Raw genomic sequence first — 25,539 nt, 5'->3', positions numbered from 1 at the left:
ATGATGATGATGTCATCCTAACCGATTATCAGCCACGGCGGCTGTTCTAAAATAAAGAGATCAGCCATCTGCGCAGGGCATATTATAGTGCACCCACATTTGCTTGGACACAGCTGCACTCACTATTCCTTCACTCTCATAGCGCGATGGGACGACAATCCTACACCACTGGAGAGAGATCATATTCAGGACTAACCGAACTACATTCATATTTGAGAGGTTCGTTCTTTACCCACTAGGCCACCACGACTTTTTCTTCACAACCTAAAGAGGTTGTAGAAAATAAAGATTTTCTACAGAAAAAAATTACCCCACTTAAACAAACATTAGTTAAGAACTTAAGTTAAATGAAACCTAAGTTTTTTCTAACTTCTTGGTTCTGTAGCACATTGTTCTAGCGGACGAATCATTTGGGAAATCACTGTGTACATACACTTGTACGTGGGTTTGAGTGGTACAAGTTATGAGAGAATAGCGGGAGTGGAGTGAAGGTGTGTGGTACAAAAATATTGTAGACTTACTCAATTTTACATCAGCTTTTCGTATGTTTTAGAGGTAATAAGAAATTAAGAAAGAAAGGAACATTTATCTATCTCAACATTTAAGAACAGTTGAACATAGGTTTTTTCTATAAAATAGAAAAAAAAGATGGACCAAGTAGCAAATAGCTTAAATAAGTTGGAGAGTTGTGAAGCCTATTACAAAAATTATGATGTACTTAATATATTTTTACCTTGTACCTTATTTTATTGCATAAGTCATCATCTGGTCGTGTTGAGCTCCTAAGGTATCTGAAAACATATTAAATTGGTAGCTGTCATTTGAACATTGTCGAGGCCAAAAATTTAAAATCCAGTATTGACAAGTAAAATAGGCTTGCCCAGGATTGAGGAGTTTAGATAGGTAGTCGCTCTACGTTGCAAACTATTTTAGCTGCATCTGGATAGAAGCTGGCTCAAACATAATAAGGAAAAGGCTGGGCAAATAAAATGATCGACTGAACTGACAGTAACCCACCATTAACTTTAAGTATAATCCGCTGTACATTTGTACCACACACCAAATTCGCTGACAAATCGCTCTCTCTTCTAACTTGTGTAACACGACAAACTCACCCAGCCCAACCAGTTGTATAAAATTCATGAATTGCTAAGTAATTGCCCGGAGCTATATATTACATACAGATATTAAGTAAAATATGGTTTTTCTAAACCTTATTATTATATTCGACTGCCTCGTTGGTCCAGCTGTTACAAGCGCGGCTGCTGACTATGAAGTCTCGGGTTCGTTTCCGGGTCAGGCCGAAATCGCTTTTTGGGTTTTAGAAAGTTTCACAAAGCAGCCGGAAAACTGGAAGTTGGTGATTGATACACCCGTGCATCAAAGAGCACGTTAATGTCAGTTCTGCTTGTGATCTCTCTCCGGGTGCCGGATTGTCGTCCCATCGCGCTATGAAAGTGAAAGAATAGTGAGTGCACCTGTGTCCAAGCATATGCTTGTGCACCATTATATGTCGTTATGATATCACATTAGCACTATAATATCTCTGGCAATCGTTGCAGGTAGTCAGAAGCCCTTAAGTCTGAGACCAGTCTTACCAAGGGGTATTGGGTTGCCCGGCTAACTGGGTTGAGGAGATCAGATAGGCAGTCGCTCCTTGTGGCACACTGCTACTCAGCTGCATCCAGTTAGACTGGAAGCCGACCCCAACATAGTTAGGAAAAGGCTAGGCAGATGATGAATACGACAAATATTTCTGGGATCGTATAATACGCAGTATAACGCATTTGTCAAATAAAAAATTGAAAAGAATCATGAAAAGTAATTTCTCCTACAAAAATTCATTCGCTACGTAAATACGAGTTAAACTAACAAAAACTGGTTAATTGAAACGTTAACTTTTACTGAATAAACAGTTAAAACTGAACAATCTTTTTATATGAACATTTTTAAATTACTTTTGTGAAGAAATTTTATGAAACACACTGCAAAGTTATAGTCGGCTATTAGTTTGTTTGGTCTCATAAATCAGTATGAAGATGAATGGTAGTACGCATATTATAAAGATCAGGTATTTAGTGGGTATCAGACGACTGAGAACTTGCTTAAGCCAACTATTTTCTGCACCCGGATAAAAGTAATTTATAACCTACATCATCCTCCGAGCCTTTTTCCCAACTATGTTGGGGTCGGCTTCCAGTCTAACCGGATTCAGCTGAGTACCAGTGCTTTACAAGAAGCGACTGCCTATCTGACCTCCTCAACCCAGTTACCCGGGCAACCCGATACCCCTTAGTTAGACTGGTGTCAGACTTACTGGCTTCTGACTACCCGTAACGACTGCCAAGGATGTTCAATGACAGCCGGGACCTACAGTTTAACGTGCCATCCGAAACACAGTCATTGGTGTCTAAGATATACTTAGAAAGTACATACAAACTTAGAAAAGTTGCATTGGTACTTGCCTGACCTGGGATCGAACCCGCGCCCTCATTTTGAGAGGTTGGTCCTTTACCCGCTAGGCCACCACGGCTTTTAAGTAATAACACGGCTTTTAAGCTAAGTTATAACCTACATAATATATTATTTAAAGATCTATCTAGGCCGCTGGTTGACGCTTCTCGTAACCAAAAGGCTGGCTATTACCTCGTACAAAGGATCAGCATGGCGATCCAACGAGTTAATGCTGCCAGCCTCTTGGGCACGCTCCCAGTTGACAGCGAAGGGTATGAATTTTTGACGCTTTTAGTTTTAGTTTTTAAGATGGTTTTCATCATTATTGTATTACACAAAAAAAAAACTTTCAATTTTTCAAATCAAACCACTACTTCCCGAGATAACCGCGTTCAAACAAACAACAAACTGTACAGCTTTATAATATTAGCATAGACCAGCCGTTTTCCCGCAATTTCACTCGCATCCCGTGGGAACTACTGCCCGTATCGGGATAAAATTTACTCGGTAAGAGTGTAGCTTTCCAACTGTGAAAGCATTTTCCAAATCGGTTCAGTAGTTTTGTAGATATTAGGTTACAAAAACAAACAAAAAAATCTAGCTTCCGCCAGCGGCTCCGTTCGGTTATATCGAGTTTCCCAGAAAATTCTTCAAAAGTCCGGGATGAAAACTATACTACCTGTATGTTCTTTCTCAAGGTCAGCTCTGTACCAAAAGTTTATTAAAATCAGTTCAGTGGTTTAGACGTGAAAGCGTAACAGACAGACAGAGTTACTTTTACATTTATAAAGTAGGGATAACAGGGATAAGTATTATGTATTATCTCTGTTTTTAAACCGCCAGTTATAATATTATATGATGTGCAAACTAACCGAACGTAAGCCCAGTTAACTATCAATCCGAGTTAAACCATTTTGAATATTTAACTAGACAATTAACCTAATTTCCGTGTTCTCTAGTGATGCGAGGTATAAAATAACTGATGTTTTGTTAACCCGTTTCAGTAATACTTTTTGAATTTCAAAAGTCTATACTCATATTACTGTTACAGCCTTTTTATCGTCCCACTGCTGGGCTGCGGCCTCCTCTCACACTGAGAAGGATTGAGCATTAATCAACCCCGCTTGCTCATATTACTATACTCATATTATAAAGTTGAAAGCGTTTGTTTGTAGGTGCTGATCTCGGGAATTAAAAGTCCGGTTGGGAAAATTATTTTAGTGTTAGATAGTCCATTTATTGAGGACGATTATACCTTTTATCCAGGTGTGGTAAGTAGCAACCTCGAGACGCGGGTGGCCATCAAATAATGTTGTACATATAAGTAATTTCTAGCTTCCATCCGCTCTCTCTCTTGAGAGAAATTCTTCCTATTTACGAAATATATCATCAATCTATATATTCATCAATTATTTTCATGTATAAGCTATGTTATTACCAAAATTCATCAAACTCCATAGTATAGTATTTCCGTGAAAAACTTACAAACATACACATATGTCAATTATAGATTTATATGTCTGTCTGTCTACTTATCTTGAGAAGAACATAACGCAACATATTTTGTATGTACATATGTAGTGTGGTACACCACTACGCACTAGCTTAGAAACTCAGAGCACATTAATGAATCTTCAAGCTTATAAACGTTACTATTGTTAGACAACCATACGAAATATTTACTTTAAACTTACAAAAATCTAAATTATACAAAACAATCTAAAAAACGTATTAAATCTTGACATAAAGTAACTTTAAATTCATCATCTCCTGAGCCTTTTCCCAAATACTCGTATGTTGGGGTCGGCGTCCAGTCAATCCGTATGCAGCCGAGTACCAGTGTGTTACAAGGAGTGACTGCCTATCTGATCTCCTCAACCCAGTTACCCGGGCAACCCAATTCGCCTTAGTAAGACTGGTTGTCAGACTTACTGGCTTCTGACTACCCGTAACGACTGCCAAAGATCTTCAAATGACTGCCGGGACCTACAGTTTATCGTGCCCTCCGAAACACAGTCGTTGGTGTCCAGGCAATACTTAAGTGCATAAGTCATGAACATTGTCAGCTGTATGTAGTTCTGATGAACTGATCTGATTGATGATGGAGCCGGAAGATATGAACTGGAAGTTTTTGGGTTTTACATTAATTTATAAAAGTGTGACTGTCTTGCACTTTTTAAATATTGATTTAATTTAGTTTCATTTGTTGAAATAGTGAGTGAAACCACAGGATTTAGTTCTAGTTTTACTAGAATATATAATACTGTTAGAGCTTGGAGAGAGTAACGGTCAATCGTATTACCAAGTTAAGCTATTAAGGAACGGATGGGTGAGCTCCGTTTCTGGCTCAAGACATTTCTAGCCTTAGGTCTTACTATATGTAGTTACCGCGGCCCTGGTACATAAAAGGCCTACGACGGAACACGACGGTTTTTAGTCAGTAAGAGTCTGACACTCCCTCACCGCTGCTAACCCACAGCGGGAGGGGTCACTTGATGATTTTTGACGTCGTTAAAAAAAAAAGAAAGGTCTTACTATATGTAGGTAACACTAGCTGTTTCTCAAGGTTTCACCAGTTTTCCGTGGTAACTACTGCCCGTACCGGGATAAAATATAGCCTATGTTACTCGGGAAGAGTGTAGATTTCCAACATGACAATACAGTAATATGGTACTGTCGAACTGATCTGATGATGGAGCTGAAAGATATGAACTAGAACTTTGCTTTTTACGTGTTTTATAGAAACCAGCCAAGAGCGTGTCGGGCCACGGTCAGTGTAGGGTTCCGTAGTTTCCCGAGTATAGCCCATACATAATAGGTGGAGGAACTGTATGTTGGAGTTTCGGTGGTTATTTTGGATTGCGTGAACCGATTTTAATATTTTTATTTGTAAGAAAATACGTTCAGTAGGTATTATTTAGTCTATGGTATTATAAAATACTAGCGACTCGCTCCGGCTTCGCACGGGATAACTTTATTTCCCCACTATTTAATGGATGCCATTATACAAATAAACCTTCCTCTTGAAACACTCTATCTGATAAAAAACCGCATGAAAATCGGTTGCGTAGTTTTGAAGATTTAAGCGTACAAAGGGATAGAAAAAGCGACTTTGTTTTATACTACGTAGTGATAGTGATGTAAGCTGAGTAAAAAAAAATGCTTTGATTTTTATTAATGTACTTTAAGTTTGTATATATAGTGTATGGTTAAAATCTACTCGTGCGGCAGCTCTATATTATAAGTAGCGTAATGATAAAGAAATTGACAATTCTATTATTCTGTCTGTCTTATTGAATAAATTCAAGAAATACCTAAACTAATAGAAGATGTTTTTCTTATAATTCTTTCTGTATTAATGCCGTAGGCTGTTTTTCTAAATACTAGCTGTTTCTGGGGGTTTTGCTCGCTTCGTTAGGAAAAAAAAATACATATTTTACATTGCATACAAATGTATATATAATAAATTGTTAAAAGGTTCTTCTAACCTACAGACAGACATGTGTTGCTGGGGAGTTTGTTGCGCCACTTCTTCTTCCCAGCAATAACACATAGGAAGTGGTGAAGGGTGGGCGTTTTGGGGGCTATCTTTTGTAAATTTCTGACGTTCGAAAAGTGCTGTTTTGCAGCCTAGTTTGAACAAACGAATTTTGATTTTTAAGTAGGTAGTGCATCAATTTCCTTCATAACCCACATTCATATATGTAGATATGAATGTGGGCGATGTCAGAGGTATAAGCTAGTTAACTTACCTTTCGGAGGAGATGACGCTGGTCCCGTCGGGATGACCATGGATGTTTTCTGTAACAAATAAATAAACAATATATTTTACTCATATACTCAATACTCAATTCTTTATTAGCGTTCAATAAGTATTTCAAGTAAGAAAATCGTTGAATGATTCCACATGCTCATACTATAACCAGTTTCTAATTAAATTGTCTGTTATATTTATGCTTCCTCTGTTCAATACAAATATAATAAAAAGGAAACATTTATTTGTTTGTATGCATCGAATAGGCTCCCAAATACTGAACCTATTTGAAGAATTATTTCACAGTTAGGAAGCTACTCTATCTGCGCTTGGGATATATTTTGTCCAGGTACTGGAAGAAGTTCCCTAAGGACGTGGGTAGACCCGTATGACAGATCCCTACTAATATTATAAATGTGAAAGTAACTCTGTCTGTCTGTTATGCTTTCAAGTCTAAACCACTGACCTGATTTTAGTAAAATTTGGTACAGAGATAGAGTTGACTTTGAGAAAGAACATAGGATAGTTTTTATCCCGGACTTTTGAAGAATTCTCTTGAAAACACGATATAACCGAACTCTACGCGGGCGGAAGCTAGTAGGCTATATTTTATCCAGGTACGGGAAGAAGTTCCCTAAGGACGTGGGTAAACCCGTACGACAGATATTCTATATTAAATAAACATCCAGAAAAATACATATAAACCACAGAATACACATATATTAATTCAAGAATCACAACGGGGAGCTCTTATATAAACATTGTTATTTTTGTAAAACCTCAACATTTCGATTCATTCTTCTCCCGAGAGAAAATATCAAAACGTATGTTAATATAAGCTTAAATAAATATTGTTTTCAGGTATATTGAGTTTGGATAAATATTCTATTACGTAGGTATATATATTTGTACGAGACTTCTTTCTAAGTAGGTAATAATAATGATGTCCAAGGCAGAATTCAGCCACGGCGGCTGTTCTCATATAAGGAGATCAGTCAGCTGCGCAGGACATATTATAGTGCACGAGCATTTGCTTGGACACAGGTGCACTCACTATTCCTTCACTCTCATAGCGCGACGGGACGACAATCCGACACCACCGGAGAGAGATCAGGCGTAGGACCGACATTAACGTGCTCTTCGATGCACGTGTGAATCAATCACCAACTTCTAGACTGAATAAGTGTCTTTGGGAGCTTAACCTATGACTCCTAACTTATGATGACTCTTATGAATCGCTCCTAGTAAACACTGGTAGCCAGTAAGTCTGACGCCAGTCTAACCTAGGGGGTTGCCCAGGTAAGTGGGTTGAGCAGGTCAGATAGGCAGTCGCTCCTTGTGGCACACTGGTACTCAGCTGAATCCGGTTAGACTGGAAGCCGACCCCAACATAGTTGGTCAAAGGCTAGGCAGATGAAGATGGATGGAGTTTGACCTCTGACCTATTAAATGGAATGTTTTTACCTAGTTAATTTTTATTAACAAAGTATAATGTTTCGTTGAGAAATCAGATTGTTGCTCCGAAGATGTCTTGTAAGCGTATGTAGCCTTCAGGCGGTGTGTATTCCCACTGTTTCTAGGCGTGCGATACGAGAAAATTCGTTTTGGAATATTTCCACTATCCTAATAGTGAATTGGGACAATTTAATAAAAATATAAATATGAAATTGGAATTAGTTTGTGTCCTTTTGGAAACTCTTGATTTTTAAGCTAAGGTATGTTACCTTTGGTATAAGTAGTATGTAAATAATTATGTAAAGGCCTCCAAAATTTTGAAGCAGCGTAACTTGACTAGGGCAGGTTATCGACTTGCCTCAAACTGTCAAATTCCTTCAATAGTAGCAACCTCATCACAATTAAATAGTGAAAGCTCGCCCTACTGGTCTGCTGGCATTCTGGTCTGTACCTTTAAAGTCGAATATATACTTTCTAAGAGTTCTTATAAAAGTTATCAACAACAAGACTAAAAAGGAACTGGTAATTGTAATCCCTACTAATATTATAAATGCGAAAGTAACTCTGTCTGTCTGTCTGTCTGTTTGTTACGCTTTCACGTCTAAACCATTGAACTGATTTTAAATAAAATTTGGTATGGAGATAGAGTTGACCTTGAGAAAGAACATAGGATAGTTTATCCCGGAATTTTGAAGAATTTTCTTGCGATATAACCGAAGTCTACGCGGGCGAAGCCGCGAGCGGAAGCTAGTTGAAAATATTTTTAAAATCCGCTATTGTGAAAGCACTGTATATTCTGGAAACCATAGAAGACAGAAAAACTGTGTAAGTAATCTTCAATTCACCTGTCCAATCCAACGATAATATCACCCAAATAAATATATTCCTAAAACTCGTCTAACAATGGACTCGAACCCCCTACCTCACGGTACGGACTAGGACACTAATTAGCTCCTGTAACGCCGACGGGCTACCAGTACCTACGACCTTACTCTATGTAGTCTATATAGTATATAAGCTATGTTATATACTAGATGTATACCGCGGTTTTGTGTTAGTAGCGTGGGAACTACTTTAACTTTCAGGTTTCTTTGTATATAAATAAAAAGTTTTTTTTTCTAAAATTAATAGGTGCCATTTCTATGGTGTTTGGAGCGAAGGAATTAACAAAAACAGCGAAAATTTTACTCAAAAGTCACCTCTGTGAAAGCAACTTTCATCTAAACAAAACTCCATCTGGGTAATTATTTTCAACTAGCGATCGAACTAATGGGACCCATCTTTTTTCAAATTGGTCCAGTAGTTTCGGTGAATTTCGGCTTAAACAAAAACAGACTTTAACAATGTACTCTAAATATTCTCTCAAGTCCGCGCAAATAGTAATGCTGAAAACCGCATGAAAATCAAACATACATAAATGTACCTACCAGGACCATACAGGTCAAAGTGGGAACCTCCTTTTAGAAGTCGGTTTGAAATGTTTTCACTTTATTATATTAGTATAGATAGATATACATACATAGATGTATAGACTATAACTACTAGATCCGGGTAAAACCGCTGTACCAACTCACATCATAATACTCATGTGGTCAGGAAGAGAATAGTCAAAGTTGTTCCCAAACGGGCGATGTCGGTCACCAAAGTATGCCTTAAGCTGTACTTAACATAGTTCACTTCATATATTATGCTTTCGTATGGCTCGTGGCTAAGTAACAGCTACACGGGTCGATAGATCATAAGAAAATTGAATTTTGTCAATATTTCATCGTAAAACGAAAACTTGAAACATCTGTTGAACACTTGTCTAAAAAAAGTGTTTTTACACACATCCTCCGAGCCTTTAACGTCTGTTGAACAGTTGTCTAAAAAAACATTCTAACAGTCGTTACGGGTAGTCAGAAGCCAGTAAGTCTGACACCTGTCTAACCAAGGGGTATTGGGTTGCCCGGGTAACTGGTTTGAGGGGGTCAGATAGGCAGTCGCTCCTTGTAAAGCACTGGTACTCAGCTGCATCCGGTTAGACTTGAAGCCGACCCCAACATAGTTGGGAAAAAGGCTTGGAGGATGATGACCTAGGTACTTATGTCCAAATTTATTCAGTCACAGGAACCTCAAAAACTACTTTTCTAAAACCAACTTAATATCTATTAAAAGCCACCGCGTAAATAGGACAGTGAGGACTAAAACTGCACACTGCAAACTTGTCGGCCGACAGTTTGTTTAAGCTCATAAATCGTCAAGAAGATGAATGGTAGTACGCACATTACAAAGATCAGGTATCAGCCGGTATCAGACCGACTGCAAACTTCGATTAGAACCAATATACCTAATCGTTTATTCAAACTTGTCTGCAAAACAGCATTTTTTTAACGTCCCACATTTACAAAAGACAGTCCCCAAAACGCCCACCCTTCACCACTTCCTAAGTGTTGTTGCTGGGAAAAAGAAGTGGCGCAACAAACTCCCCAGCAACACATGTCTGTCTATAGGTTAGAAGAACCTTCCAACATTGTTTGATATTATATAAATTCGTAAAAAATGTCTATATTGCAGTGAGTGAACGATATGCTATATTGCCATAAAATTAAAAAATAAAAAAAAAACAAGATATACATACATAACAAAAAGATTTTTTTGCCTACTATCGAGTCAACTATCGGCCGACAAAAAGTTTGCAGTCTGCGCTCTCTAAAAGCATGACAAAAGCTAAACGCGGACGACGCATTTATTTCAATCAATTAGTACGATGATTTAATTTGGCGCGTTGCAGTATCTTCGTTTTTGAAAACAGCGCCATCTGTTGACATTTTCAAGTAACGCTAAGGTGAGTCTCACTGAAAAGCGCTTTCCCTCGTTTTGGAGGTAAGGAGGCCAGTTGTCTAAGTAGTACGACGGTTGGCTAAGAGATGGCGCCACTTCAAATTAAATTGAGGGTTGGAAAATGTATTACCACAAAAGTTTCGTATTAATAGGTCTGCTGTATAGAAGTAATATTTATTGTAATGAACTTTTAAAGTAAAATGATTACATGTAAATGTTTTAAGCGTCTACGGAGTTAAAATAGTTGCGTTTGTTGTATGGGAGCCCCCTTAAATATTTATTTTCTTTTAGCTTTCTTCAGTATTTGCTGTCGCAGCGGCAACAAAAATACGTATTATTATCTTCTCTGAAAGTTTCAACTGTGTTAGGTGTTATGGTTCATGAAATTAAGAATATTAAGAGAGAGAGATTATGAGACACCGCCCGGTGACAGACGAACTGAATTATAGCTATGGCGTATCAGAGTTACCTATTTAGTTCTGATGGCCAAAGATGTACAAATGACAGCCGGTCGGTGCAGTATTATGATACACACTCGCAATTAGCTAAGTTTTATTCAGAAGTAAATCTGCAGTTATTATCTCCTATTTACATAATTCCCGTTGGTTAACTCTAAAAACGCATAACAATATCCGTTGCGTGAATATTACGAGAATCAGAAAAAATTACGTAGTAAATACACCTGCATTCGCTAGGAAAAGAAAACGTAACTATTGCACTTAGAGCATTGAAAAAACTGGAGCCGCCATGTGCACAAAATGAAGTCTCTAAGCCAAAAAATCTTTTAACAAGAAATAAAATCGCCTTCAATAATATCCCTTAAACTTCCTACTAAGTTTGACAAATACTATGCTGAACAGCATCAAACGTCATCAAGAATCCTAACGTATAGGTCAAACTGGGTACCTCAAATTTTAAGTCAATTAAAAAGTCTGCCAATTCACAACCCTACAGACAGACATGTGTTACTGGGGAGTTTGTTGCGCCACTTCTTCTTCCCAGCAAAAACATATAGGAAGTGGTGAAGGGCGGGCGTTTTGGGGGCTGTCGTTTGTAAAATATGAAATCAAAAAGTGCTGATAGCAGCCTGGTTAGAATAAATTATTTTGACCTTGAGTATGAACATTTGAACATACATATATGGCAGTCGTTACTGATAAGTAAACAGAATTCATAAAGTTTGACAACCAGCATTGCCAAGACGAACTTTGTTACCCGGAAGCTGGGTTAGAGAGATCAGATAGGCAGTCGCTCCTTGTAAAACGGTGATATACAGCTGCATGCTAAAGTCAACATAGTTGGGAAATAGCTAGGCAGATGATAATGAGTTTGACTGTATGGCGTATCCAGCAAGCTATATGCTCTAAGTCATTAACGTAACAATACCGCCTAACAGTCGATAAGGATTTAAAAACCCCGTTGAGTTGTCGATAAGAGAGCTACAAATTACCGATCTACCGTAGTACATGGCAGTTTGCTAAACCATAGTGCTGTTTTTTGTAAAAAACGTCTATTGAGATTTGATTTTGGTAACAAGAGAAACATAAATAAAAAGAGAACTTCAAAGAAATAGATCTCAATTTTTTTGGCTGAGAAAGAAAAGAGGTGAGTTCAAGTGCGTTGTTTTGTAGCCGACTTCAAAAAAGGAGGTTATCTGTTTCACATGTTTTACTTTTGTGGGCGATTATCCTTTGTAACGGTTTTCAGCATAGTATTGTTCAGACTTGGGAAAATATTTTAGGTATGAATATGAAGTCTGTTTCATTCTTTTGTAAAAAGTTTTTTTTATTATTATTATGCGACGGGTGTTTTTGAACCTCATTCAAAGCCACTGCCTATCTGACTACCTCAACCCAATAGCCCGAGCAATCTGACAAGGTTGACTTTCTGACTTCTATCCGTAACGAATGGCAAAGATACTCAAATAACAGTTCCCGGCTGTTATTTGTTTACCGTACTTCGGAAAAATATTACAACATTTTAGGTACATAGCCACGGCAACACCACATTCAAGACTAACAAATTTTATTCCCTTTTACAGGAGAAACCTCAATCAACCAACCACAAAACAAATCATGCAATAACCTCTCAAAAAACAGAAAAAATGTGGCACCAATTCTGGATACCCGTTTTAATACCAACTTTGATAATAAACAGATCATATTGTGAAGACAATAAAACAGACATTTTCGTACAATATTCTGGACACGCTGAAGCGGCGTATTTAGAACGAGCAACTCCGATTTCGACACAAAATCCGTCACCAACAACAGATCTGAGTACGACAATACGGATCTCAAATCCGGTGTCGACAACTATCCGGTATAGTGATGAGACGGAAAGCGTGGTGTTTGTTCCAAATGACAGGGATAGAAGGATAGATAGTGATGATGAAGGAAGGGGGATGAGAATTAAGGATATCATGAATATGAGAACTGTGCATGATGCTATGAATAAGAATTTTCATGTTGAAAAGAATGCTGGTAAGTTTGTTTGCTGTTTTCGTTTTGTATTCTGACTTTACCGTACGAAACAGGATTTTTAAAAAATGATTATGTTTGTGTGTACTTGAAGTCAAAGTTGGCGATTTAGTTTTATTCAAATGCGTAGTCTTTGTAGTAATTTCTCATGTATTTCATTTACAGTGCAGTTGTGCAAAAAAAAAATTGAGTTCCTCTGAAAAAGATTGCTTTCAGTCTCTAATAACATGTGTTATCCACGTAGTTTAAGCAAAACTCCAAGGTGTAAATTAAAGGAACAAACCCCCGTTACTAGTTTAATCTTAACAATTTTATAAAAGTAAGTAACTCTGTCTTTGTGTCGGACTTTTAGCGTGAGGCAGAATATAGGCATATTTTTTACCCAGTTGCAAAAAATGGTTCTCCCGCCACGTTTGTGAAACAGCTAGGCATGCAATAAAACGAGCTAAACCAAATAGTTCTGAAACTCTTACAGATACTCCAAACGAAGATATAGTGTTTATATCCGGCAAAAACCATGACACAGAGAAAGTGAGAGAAAGAGAAGAAAGTGGGAGAAGAAGTGAATTCCAATACAATAATGTAGAAGACCAATACAACCAATATAACGAAGAAGATTTTATTATCAAGACGAAACTAAACTGCAGTGATTTGGACTGCAATAATACTATAAGATCAACTTGTGGAGCAAAATACGTTAATAATGAGTGGAGATATCGACTGTTTCTAAATGATTGTTATTTTAGGAAAGTTAACTGTGCTTTTAAGTATGAAGTTAACCGTGAGTATTTCAATTTAATTCGCATTTTGCCCAACTATGTTGGGGTCGGCTTCCAGTTTAACCGCATGCAGCTGAGTACCAGTGTGCCATATGGAGCGACTGCCTATCTGATCTCCTCAACCCAGTTACCCTAGAACCCCGATCTCTCGTATTTTTGCAAGATCTTGGTACTGGTCATCAGAATTTCTGACGAGTACTTTTAGAGACCTTTTCAAAGTAGCCCAAAGCCTAAAAGTTGATGATTGATATACTCGCACATCGGAGAGCACGTTAATGTCGGTCTTACTCCTCTCTCCGGTTGTGTCGGATTGCGGTCCCATCGAGTGAGTGAGAGTGAAGGAATAGTGAGTGCACCTGTGTCGAAGCAAATATAAGCACTATAATATGTCCTGCGCAGCTGGCTGATCTCCTTAAATGAGAACAGCTGTCATGGCCGCCATTTTTAAAGCTGATGATGATGATGATGATGATTTTATTCCAGGATACAAGCAAGTGACAGTGGACCGTTGCAAGACTATAGGTGCTCACTACATGGACAGAGGTTTTCCGTACCAACCGAAACCTTACCCGGAGAAGCCTGTAGATAAAGTAGAGTTTGATACTAGAAAGGTTTCAGCATCGAGAAGGTAAGACACTGATTTAGTTTTACGTTCCTTCCGAAACGCGGAGGAACTCGTCATGACAAGATGGTCCCACATTCACACTCTGTTAGAGCCTTTTTTATCGTCCTGCTGGGCACAGGCCTCCTCTCACACGGAGAAGGATTGAGCATTAATCACCACATTACTATTGAGTAAGCGGGTTGGTGATTTCAGACTTTATAGTCCAGGTTTCCTCAAGATGTTTTCCTTCATCTTTTTATCAGCCGTTGGTGTCCGAGATATACTTAGAAAGTACATAAAAACTTAGAAAAGTTGCGTTGGTACTTGGCCAGCATGTCGATTCTATAAAATATCACAACTCACTTCGACATCACTCTCACTTCGACTTCGATCTAAAGGTAGAATTCCGTGGACGCGACAATAGTCAACCTATGAAAATGTATGGCACCGTTGCCGAGGCCCGTGACAGTCGCGCGCGGCCGACGTTTTTCGTAAGCTGCTCGCGGCATTGTCAACAATTTAATTCTGGTTTTACTAAAATTCTATAGATGTTATTAAGCGCTAGACCATGTTGAGAAGCGTACGGCCGCCAGCGGCTCACGAAATTCGTCGTCCGCGCGCGACTGTCGCGGCCCTCGGCAGCGGTGCCATACATTTTCATAGGTTGACTTTTGTCGCGCGCGGCTGCGACAATCGCGACCCACGGAATTCTACCTTAAAGTTTCGTGATTGACATTGTCAAACTACACTAGCGCTACACTATCGAGCGTGTTGACAAGTTGAACTAAATTAAAGTCGAGATTTTGACAGATCTGCCAAAATCTGTCTATCTATAGGGAGGTAGGGAGAGATGGGCAGTTGAGACATGATCAAATCAGATTAAAGGGGGTCCTTTTATTCTGATTTGATCATAGTTTTTTTTATTGGGTAGTTTACGTTACCGACTGGTAACGGTGTTCATCCATAGACTATCTGTCATTTCTGTGAGTTGTCAAGAACAAACACTCGTAAAAGTACTTAAATATTTTGTTGCGGTTTCGGATCGTTATAAAGAGAAAACTAATGAAAGGTATGTGTATTTTCTATTATTAATGATTGATTGTCAAAATCTCCAGTTACGATTATAGTAAGTCGATGCAATCCACACCTATTATACCTCTAGAAGAGGTACTACAGCAATAGTTTATGGGCCCCACGTTTTTATTTTAGTCTAATATGACCGGGACCACCTACGTAGGTTGACAGGTAAGTAACTATTTTTTATTTTCTAGTTTTCAGTGCACATAAGATAAAACCGTTTTACTTAAGATTTTTTTTTTATAAACTAAGTCAAAAGTGTCCAATGCTCCCTATGGTAGGGAGGCTTGGACATACCATGTAATGTATAATTTGTAAATTTTTGTTCTTCTTCTTCAGTGAAAATTTGTGAGGTTATAAATCTGCGCTAAAAATCCTTTATAGAATCTTGTTTCAGGTACCGTTGCCAACTTGATCTAGGGACTCCATATTTATCAGCTGTTAATTTTATTTTTTAACCTTTTGATACCTCTTGTATTGCTCGTTATATTAAATCTTTAGGAATTTCCCGTCGCAAACCATTCTTTTTAACCCCCGACGCAAATACGACGGGGTGTTATAAGTTTGACGTGTCTGTGTGTGTATGTGGCATCGTAGCTCCCAAACGGATGATCCGATTGTAATGCGGTTTTTTTTGTTTAAAAGGAATGTCATTCGGGAGTGTTCTTAGCTATGTTTGGTGGAAATCGGTTCAGGTCTTCAAGGTCATCAGCTCGTTTGTTAGGTGTGATAGGAATGTTACACGCTCAGTTTACTTGCAAGCATATGTGGGATCTAAAATTTGAAATACTAATGTCTTCTGGAACCACTGAGCTGGTCTGCTGTTAGGACACGAAGATAGGTAACCCTGAACTGCCTTTTAGTAAACCCATCGAGTTTGGGCTCGTTTAATTTGTCTTGACTAGTTTTCTTCATGTTTCTAATTGACGAGAACCTAATGCTGGAAATGGGATGTGGCGGATGAAACCCTAGAATGATATATAACCCTGGATCAACAAAGGTCCATCTTTATTGTTTCTCAATCTGTGCAATTCTCCCAGAGCCAGTTTGTCATGAGGATTGTTAAACAGCTTCCTTTGGCTGAGATCGCATTAGCGAACCCATCATAAAAAGAAGGAAACATTAAGGAGCTCCTTTAAAAAACCATGAAATAAAATAAAATTATAAATTAAAAAAAACCCCCGACCCAAAAAAGTACGCAATTATTATGACAAAATGTTATAAACGATAAACCCTATAAAAAGCAAAAAGTAACTTTAAACACTACGTAAGTACCAACTAAAGCATGTCAGACTAAACAAAATTTTGACGTGTCGACGGTTTTATTTAAACCGTTTAAATATCTCGTAATGTTGAAACTGATTGTAATTTTTAGGATAGCTCTTTGATTTTATCTAGCCAAACATAAGAAATGGCAATAAAAGTTGATTATCTGTAAAATCTGATTTTTTATGCAATAAATGTGAAAAAGTGCCCATCCCTCCCCTACTTCCCCTAAAGTATGAAATGACATTACGAATCGAAGTGAAATGCGAGTTGTTGATCGAGTTTTATAGAATCCCAATACTGGAATCGAACCACACCCTCATACTCGAGAGGTTAGTTCTTTATCCACTAGGCTACCACGACTTCCACAACTTCACATTCATGCTCACTTCAGACTAAATAGTCGGCTAACAGTTGACCCGAAGGTTGTTATTTTTTTTAAAGAATTTTTGATTAAAGAAGGTAAATACCTGATCTTTGTAATGTGCGTACTACCATTCATCTTCATACTGATTTATCAGCCCAAACAAACTATCGCCCGACTTAAAGTTTGTTGTGTGCTCATATTAATCAGTGAATTTCAAATATTCAGGTGTCTTTCAACGCATGGGTCAACTAAATTGGGACAGTGTCTTTTCACCACATTTTCATTTCAGAATATCGTGGATTTTTTTATGAGTAATTTTCATCAAATCGGTTCATCGGATTTCGAGATATGGGGGGTTTGATATGCTCAAATAAAGACCATGCCTCGGCAAACGTAGTGTAGGACGTCCTCAGGCACGGTGGAGTGATGACTTGCGCAAGACGGCTGGCAGGAGCTGGATGCGAGAAGCCGAAAATCGATCTCAGTGGCGTGCACTTGGAGAGGCCTATGTCCAGCAGTGGACTGCGAAAGGCTGATGATAATATGCTCAAATAAATTGACTATTGTATCTTCCATCTTTCTTTCCAGATCCATGACAATGAACTATAACGGTCAGTTCTGCTCACACCCATGTCCACTGTCCTGCCCAGAAGACTATGACCCTCAATGTGCTGCATCTAACACGGGACAGAAGAGAGTGTTCCTGAACCATTGTAAATTGGACCATAACTCCTGCTTCTATGGCGTTGGTGAGTCTTGTTTTGTACCTTCTAGCTTTATTTCATGTCCTGAGAGATCTACTTTTCGTGTTTAGATGGGAATAAAAAGTATAATAAGTAATTCTTAGCTACTTAACCGGTTCTGAGCTACTTCCACACCAATTTTCAGCCAAATCAGTTAAGCCGTTCTAATGTTTTCTCTACCAAGGCCAAGTTAATCGACTATCTATAATGAATACTATTACAAAGTGAATAGTTCTTTTAAGAAAAACAGTATGGAGAACAAATTGAGAGCGGAGACAATATGCGGGAGGTCGGAGGAGGAGGAACTTTAATTACTGTCTCTGGCTATGTACGTCTTTTTTGGAACCGGTTCTTTTTTGTAAAACCAAAAACCGTTGAGGAATATCCCAAGGAACTCGAAAGTCTCGTTAGTTCCTCGTCACAGTAACTGATAATTTCGTTAACGCCCACCGTACATAATTTGACCGTTGGAAAGAGTTAGGGCTAGTTCATAAAAGGTTTAAGAAGAAACATGGTGGGTTGACTTCCTTACTTACTGCCTACCGGCGGTTAGGCAGCTTCATTTACCTTTTTTTTTTTTTTTTTAGCGACGTAAAATCATCAAATGACCCCTCCCGCTGTGGGTTAGCAGCGGTGAGGGAGTGTCAGACTCTTACTGACTAAAATCGTCGTGTTCCGTTATAGGCCTTTTATGTACCAGGGCCGCGGTATCTCTTTCGAACAACCCGCAGCCCCGGCAGGCCTTGGCCCTGCTGGGCCCCGCTGGGGTTGCTGACATCTCTTTGAGGAGCGCGTGGAACAACGCGCGCCGTCGACACGGGTCTGTCGTCTAGAAAGACAGAGGGACGATGAGCCACCCGAACTCACCGCCCACAGACCCACGCCTACGGTGGCCGGGAGTCATCTCGCGACACCCGGCGCCCATGGTGTCTACCTGGTCCAGCGCGGCGGCCGGGATGAGAGGTGCGAACTCTCTGGCGTTCCGCCTCCTCCTTCTCGAGCATGACCGCTTCGCAGAAGGAGGCGACGGCATCCCATTCCCTCTCGCCCCGGACCATGGCCTGAACCAGGGCCGGACGCGAGAGGTCGCCGCCGCCCAAAGCCTCGACGAGGACCCGGCGGTGCCCTTCCCATGCGGGGCACACCTGGACTGTGTGGTCCACCGTGTCCTCGGGGCTGTCCGCACAATGGTGACACCCGGGCGCCTCCTCACGACCGATGCGGTGCAGGTACCTCCCGAAACAACCGTGTCCGGTGAGGACCTGCGTCATGCGGTACGTGAGGGCGCCGTGACTCCTCCCGAGCCACTCCTCAAAGAGGGGACTTACCGCCACGATGGTGGCGTGCCCTGAGCTTCATTTACCTTCTGTAGGCCTAAGTAACTTATATCTTTATGGATAGGGTATATTAATATCCTGTTCTCTTGTTGCAGTATGGCACAAAAGACCTCTAGCCGAGTGCATCGGTCATAAGAAAGCTGATATGAGGTCCAACCGAGGTTTCATCGGTTGGATGCAAAGAGTCGGCGTAGTGGATAAAAAAGGGCGTCTAGTGATAGAATAAATTGTTATTTTGAAAGATTTCATCTTTGGATTTTGAAAAAGGTTTTTTACTCTTCTACTTCGTCATAGTCATCATCTGTCGAACCTTTTCCCAACTATGTTGGGGTCGTCTTCCAGTCTAGCTGATGTAGCTGAGTACCAGTGTGTCACATGGAGCGACTGCCTATCTGATCTCGTCAACCCAGTGGTCAGCGCAACCTTTATTAAGACTGGTTGTTATTCTGGTTTTTGACTATAATCATCGGCACTAATCTTGAGCGCTGACCTTCACCTGCGCAGAAGTAATTATTGGGTCCCTTTTGTGGTATGAAGTGAGGTGTGGGGACGGGGTAAAGCGGTGATTGGCCCGCAGCGCATCGCGTCATAGCCGTCACTCGGGATTGGTTCTTTGCTAATAAATCACTTCTGTGCAGATGAAGGTCAGCGCTCAAGATTCGTGCCGATAACCAAAGATGTTCAAATGACAGCCGGGACCGACAAATTCAAAGTGACGAAAGGCTCAAAGTACAAAGTTTATGTGTTATATTTTTGACAGGGTAAAAAGGACCGCAATTTGTGGAGCCACTGTGATATTCTGAAACAAGGAAGAAAATAAAATTAATAAACTACTTACTAATCAATATTGCAAAAAGATTTTTTAAAAGTACAAGGCTCTATACTTTCACGAAATAGGTTAAATCGTTTATATTGACTTTTAACTTAGGCCTCAAAGAGTAGTTACTATTCATAAAAAAATAATTGATAACCTTACAATTTATGAGCATACTTTCAACAAAAAAGTTAAAAAATATATATATTGCCGTGTAAAAGTATTTTCTGCATAATTTACTTATATAATTCACAAATATAAAATACACAAACCGATTATGAATCCAGTTCAGTTATAATTTGTAAAAAAATTGTAGCAGCGACATCTAGTTACAGTTAAGAGAACTAATCCTTGTGAAGGAAAATTGTACATAGCGCCATCTATCTGTCATTGGTAGAACTACTTTCTACAGAAATTGCTTACAATAGGTCGTTTCATGTTTCTTTTCAGCGATATGATGATAAAAGCATTAAATAGAATGTTTAACAGAATATATTAGCTTTGTTGTGATTTTAAAGAGTAAAATTATAATAATGCATTGATTTAAAATGTTCTTAAATACATACTTTATGATAATGTGTAGGAACGTATCAAACTACTCAGATATTTGTAAAACTAAATAAGTGCTTAGTTTTAAGGTTAATTAAGAATTTTTATTTTTTGTACATCGTGAAAATAAAATATTTCAATAACATTTGTATTTTTTTTGCTTTCCAAGGAAACTACTTCCCCCGCACCCAAATTAAAAGTAGCCTATGTCTTTTTTACGGCTCTAAGTTAGCTGCATGAACAAAATAACAATAAAATTTGGTTAACTTATAGTGATTTTTGCGTAAAAACCAGACCGATTTACTTTCGCATTTATAATATTAGCAACTAAAGATATTTTTAAAAACAAAATTAAGGTAGGTATACCTAGAAAACTAGCAATTTTAGCTACTTACTTGCTTTCTACATTTTACTCTAAAAACCCGTGGAAGGCTTTTAGAAGCCATTAGAGAATGACTCTTGCCAAAAATTGACACAGACTTTGTCTAGCCAGACTTAAGTGATGGTCACATCTATAAATTATAGGACTTTTAGTGAAGATTTTCAATTTTATGGTACATAATACTTCATACAAGCTCCGCTAGTGGTTTCACCTGCTTCCTGAGCGAACTTATTCCCTCAATCGGATAAAAACCGGCCAAGTGCGCACGAAGGGTTCCGTACCAGAGCAAAAATGAGCAAAAAAATCACGTATGTTGTATAGGAGCTCCCCCAAAATATTTATTTTATTCTAGTTTTCATCAAGCCAGTAAGTCTGACACCAGTCTAACCAAGGGGAATTGGGTTGCCTGGGTAACTGGGTTGAGGAAGTCAGATAGGGCAGTCGCTCCTTGTAAAGCACTGGTACTCAGCCACATCCGGTAAGACTGGAAGCCGACCCCAACATAGTTGGGAAAAAGGCTCGGATAATGATGATATACAGAACCACCATAAATTGTATTTCAGTAAACGGACCCCAAAAGTCTTAATGAACTTGAATATTCATACATTCAATGAAAGATTCATGATTCGAACAATTGTTGCATTGCCTTGCGTAAGAAAAGAATTTAAATATCTCATACATATTCATTGAATTAAAACTGAATTTAGATAGTCTTAACAGATGGTTTTGTTCTCAAAGAAAAAGTCGAAAATGGCATTAAAAAACCTTCTAAAATTTTGAAAAATAAAAACATGAAATAATTCTGCATATCGCTCAAGAAGTTGGTTTCTGAAAGTGTTTGCCAAGTATAATAGTTATCTATCTATCTATGTATAAATATCTATCTTCTATATACTATTATAAAGAGGAAAACTTTGTTTGGTTGTAATGGATAAACTCAAAAACTACTGGACCGATTTTAAATATTCATTCACCATTAGAAAGCTATATTATCTGCGAGTATCATAGGCTATATTTTATCCCGGTGCGGGCTATAGCTCCCACGGGACGCGGGTGAAACCGCGGGAAAACGGCTAGATTGTTATACAAGAGTGCAAAGTTGCTTTTTAACCTTGCTCTCAATTTTGATGACCGAGCAAGCGAAGGATTCTAAAATTGAAACATTAAAATTATACACTTCAAATACAGAAACATTTTTCAAACTCAAACCTTTTTCTCAAAATTACTTCACACTTGAGTAGTCGGGACTCGAACCCCTTTACCACAGTATTACATAAAGTAGGTACCTATATTACACCATTAGCCGGACCTTCGCATAACTGTGAGATGTTACACCCGGGCATCGAACCTGCTCCCTCAAGGTTTTAACTTCTAATTAACTTTCAAGTTAAGGGGTAGGATAAAACTTTGTATAATATTAATTAATACTATTAATAAATACATAGCTGTTTTTCGAGGTTTTCCTGTTTCCTGTTTAAACTGTACCTTCTTTTACGGAAATAAAAACACTTTTACGGATTTTATCGCGGTTATATTAATATTATTTAATCTGACTAACTTTAGTCTGCCTGTGACCATGGATGGAAAAATCGGGATTAAATAATATTAATATCATCATCATCATCATCTCAGCCGGCGGACGTCCACTGCTGAACCTAGCCCTCCCCCTTAGATCTCCACAGATACCTGTTGGTATAACAAAAATGCATATTCCTCTTTACAATATAAGTCTTGTATAGATCGCACTAAAATATGTTTATTTACATTTACAAAATATAAAGGTTTTGTAAATTGAACTCATCGACTTCCCCTTACAATGCAACTTTTCTAAGTTTGTATTTACTTTCTAAGTATAACTTGGACACCAATGGCTGATAAAAGGTGAAGGAAAACATCTTGAGGAAACCTGGACTATATAGTCTGAAATCAGCAACCCGCATTGAGCAAGCGTGGTGATTAATGCTCAATCCTTCTCCGTGTGAGAGGAGGCCGCAGCCCAGCAGTGGGACGATAAAAAGGCTGTAACAGTAACAATATTATAAATGCGAAAGTAACTCTGTCTGTCTGTCTGTTACGCTTTCACGTCTAAATTACTGAACTGATTTTAATAAAATTTGGTACAGAGATAGAGTTGACCTTGAGAAAGAATATAGGATAGTTTTTATCCCGGACTTTTGAAGAATTCTCTAGGAAACGCGATATAACCGAACTCTATGCGGTTTAACGTTTAGAGATAATACAACAAAACATACAGAACTTCCCCTTAACTAGAACATTAAAATGTAATCTGCGAGTAATTAGCACTGCCCCTTAATCCCTTGATCCCGTGAATTTCCCTACCGCTCTATATTTATGATACCAACTAAGATTACAAAGACAGAATTTTATAAAATAATAGCTTTTTCTTGTGGTTTCACCTTTTTTTACACACTAGTGGAGATGATGAGACTTTTAGCAGGAAGTCAGATAGGCAGTCGCTTCATGTCGCAAATTCATGAAACCACATTGAAAGATTGGGTCCCTGCTGTCATTTGAACATCTTTGGCAGTCGTTACGGGTAGTCAGAAGTCAGTAAGTCTGACACCAGTGTAACCAAGGGGTATTGGGTTGCCCGGGTAACTGGGTTGAGGAGGTCAGATAGCCAGTCGCTCCTTGTGGTACACTGGTACTCAACTGCATCCTTTTAGACTAGAAGCCGACCCCAACGTAGCAGGGAAAAGGATTTGCCTAGCACTTCAAAAAATCTCATGTATTTGTGTCGAGTAAATAAAATAAAATAAAACATTGTAGTGATCTAGATACGTTTTAAATTCAATCACACAAGATATATGGGTTTCTATTCTTGAACATCTGACATACTGACCATTAGAACGACGTACAATGCAAGCTTTTAGTCGGCCCATTATGATGTCCTCCTAGCCGATTATCGGCCACGGCGGCTGTTCTCATGTAAGGAGATCAGCCAGCTGCGCAGGACATATTATAGTGCACTAGCATTTGTGCAGACACAGGTGCACTCACTATTCCTTCACTCTCATAACGCGATGGGACGACAATCCGACACCACCGGAGAGAGATCAGGCGCAGGATCAGGCTCATAAATTAGTACCACCCAAAACAAAAATGTGAAAGACTGCCAAGTTCGATAATATGGGAATGCGTCGCCTATAAAAGAAGTGAGATCTGAATAAGTACCAAGTTCCATACACATACCTCAGTTAAAAATAGTTACTTTTTAATGATGTTACTTGGCAAGTTTTCATACACCTTGTTATAAACCTACTAAACGCAATGAATCAAGTATTTAATTTTCTATTAAAACTTGCCAAGTAATCATCATTAAAAAGTAACTATTTTTAACTGAGGTATGTGTATGGAACTTGGTACTTATTCAGATCTCACTTCTTTTATAGGCGAAGCATTCCCATATTATCGAACTTGGCAGTCTTTCACATTTTGTTTTGGGTGGGATTTCATTTATTTTTGTAAGGTTGTTTTTTTTTTTTTTTCTTATTATGAAGTTAGTTAAAGAAATGTCTCATTTATACTATCTTTTAGATTTTTTAATATGCACTATGTTTCTTACAAAGAAATGAACTAGATTAACTATGACTAGATTTACCAACTGACTGACATGACATGTTATCATATATTATGTTCGTGGATCAAAGTTACACATTCGTTATTTTCGAAAATGATTCACACTTGGCCGTTTTCAGATTTTTACTTTACTTTGACTAAATACAAACCTTTGTACCATTCGAAGATATATTATATAAATATAGATAAATTTAGTTCGTTTTAGTTCCTTAGGGGTATAAATTTACACCGGGTATAAAACACCTTCATTATTTTGAAACCGACTCACACTTGGCCATTTTCAGATTTTTTCCTTTACCTTGACATAAAGACCTACCTCCATGCCAAATTTCAAGTCAATACGACCATTGGAAGTGGTCTAGGTTTTTGATGAGTGAGTCAGTGAGTCAGTGAATCAGTGAATAAGTGTATAGTAAAAACCCACCCAAAACAAAAATGTGAAAGACTGCCAAGTTCGATAATATGGGAATGCTTCGCCTATAAAAGAAGTGAGATCTGAATAAGTACCAAGTTCCATACACATACCTCAGTTAAAAATAGTTACTTTTTAATGATGTTACTTGGCAAGTTTTCATACACCTTGTTATAAACCTACTAAACGCAATGAATCAAGTATTTAATTTTCTATTAAAACTTGCCAAGTAATCATCATTAAAAAGTAACTATTTTTAACTGAGGTATGTGTATGGAACTTGGTACTTATTCAGATCTCACTTCTTTTATAGGCGAAGCATTCCCATATTATCGAACTTGGCAGTCTTTCACATTTTTGTTTTGGGTGGGATTTCATTTATTTTTGTAAGGTTGTTTATTTTATTTTTTTTCTTATGATGAAGTTAGTTAAAGAAATGTCTCATTTACACTATACTGCACTATATTTCTTACAAAGAAATGAACTAGATTAACTAAATGGACTAGATTTACCAACTGACTGACATGACATGTTATCATATATTATGTTCGTGGATCAAAGTTACACATTCGTTATTTTCGAAAGTGATTCACACTTGGCCGTTTTCAGATTTTTACTTTACTTTGACTAAATACAAACCTTT

The 25,539-nt window shown here is 38.3% G+C and overlaps 1 protein-coding gene and 1 long non-coding RNA gene across 2 annotated transcripts in view; one reads left to right on the top strand and one right to left on the bottom strand.

Moving 5' to 3' along the window:
* Nucleotides 1-25,539, bottom strand: part of LOC135119228 (uncharacterized) — a 115,324-nt gene that overhangs the window by 36,931 nt on the left and 52,854 nt on the right. The window contains exons 2-3 of the long non-coding RNA XR_010278062.1: nt 19,912-19,938; nt 6,207-6,255 (exon numbers count right to left, since the gene is read on the bottom strand). This is a non-coding gene — a long non-coding RNA (uncharacterized LOC135119228). The remainder of the gene's footprint in view (nt 1-6,206; nt 6,256-19,911; nt 19,939-25,539) is intronic.
* On the top strand, nt 12,532-19,368 carry LOC110378954 (uncharacterized). Its single transcript, XM_064043358.1, has 5 exons — nt 12,532-12,969; nt 13,442-13,747; nt 14,229-14,373; nt 17,648-17,808; nt 19,235-19,368. The coding sequence occupies exons 1-5, from the start codon at nt 12,591-12,593 to the stop codon at nt 19,363-19,365; spliced, it is 1,122 nt and encodes a 373-aa protein (XP_063899428.1). The 5' UTR covers nt 12,532-12,590; the 3' UTR covers nt 19,366-19,368.

The sequence above is a fragment of the Helicoverpa armigera genome, chromosome 31 (genome assembly GCF_030705265.1).
Source record: "Helicoverpa armigera isolate CAAS_96S chromosome 31, ASM3070526v1, whole genome shotgun sequence".
Classification (NCBI taxonomy): Eukaryota; Metazoa; Arthropoda; class Insecta; order Lepidoptera; family Noctuidae; genus Helicoverpa; species Helicoverpa armigera.
The sequence above is the reverse complement of the archived record's forward strand: the minus strand, read 5'-3'. Positions and strand labels throughout refer to the sequence as shown.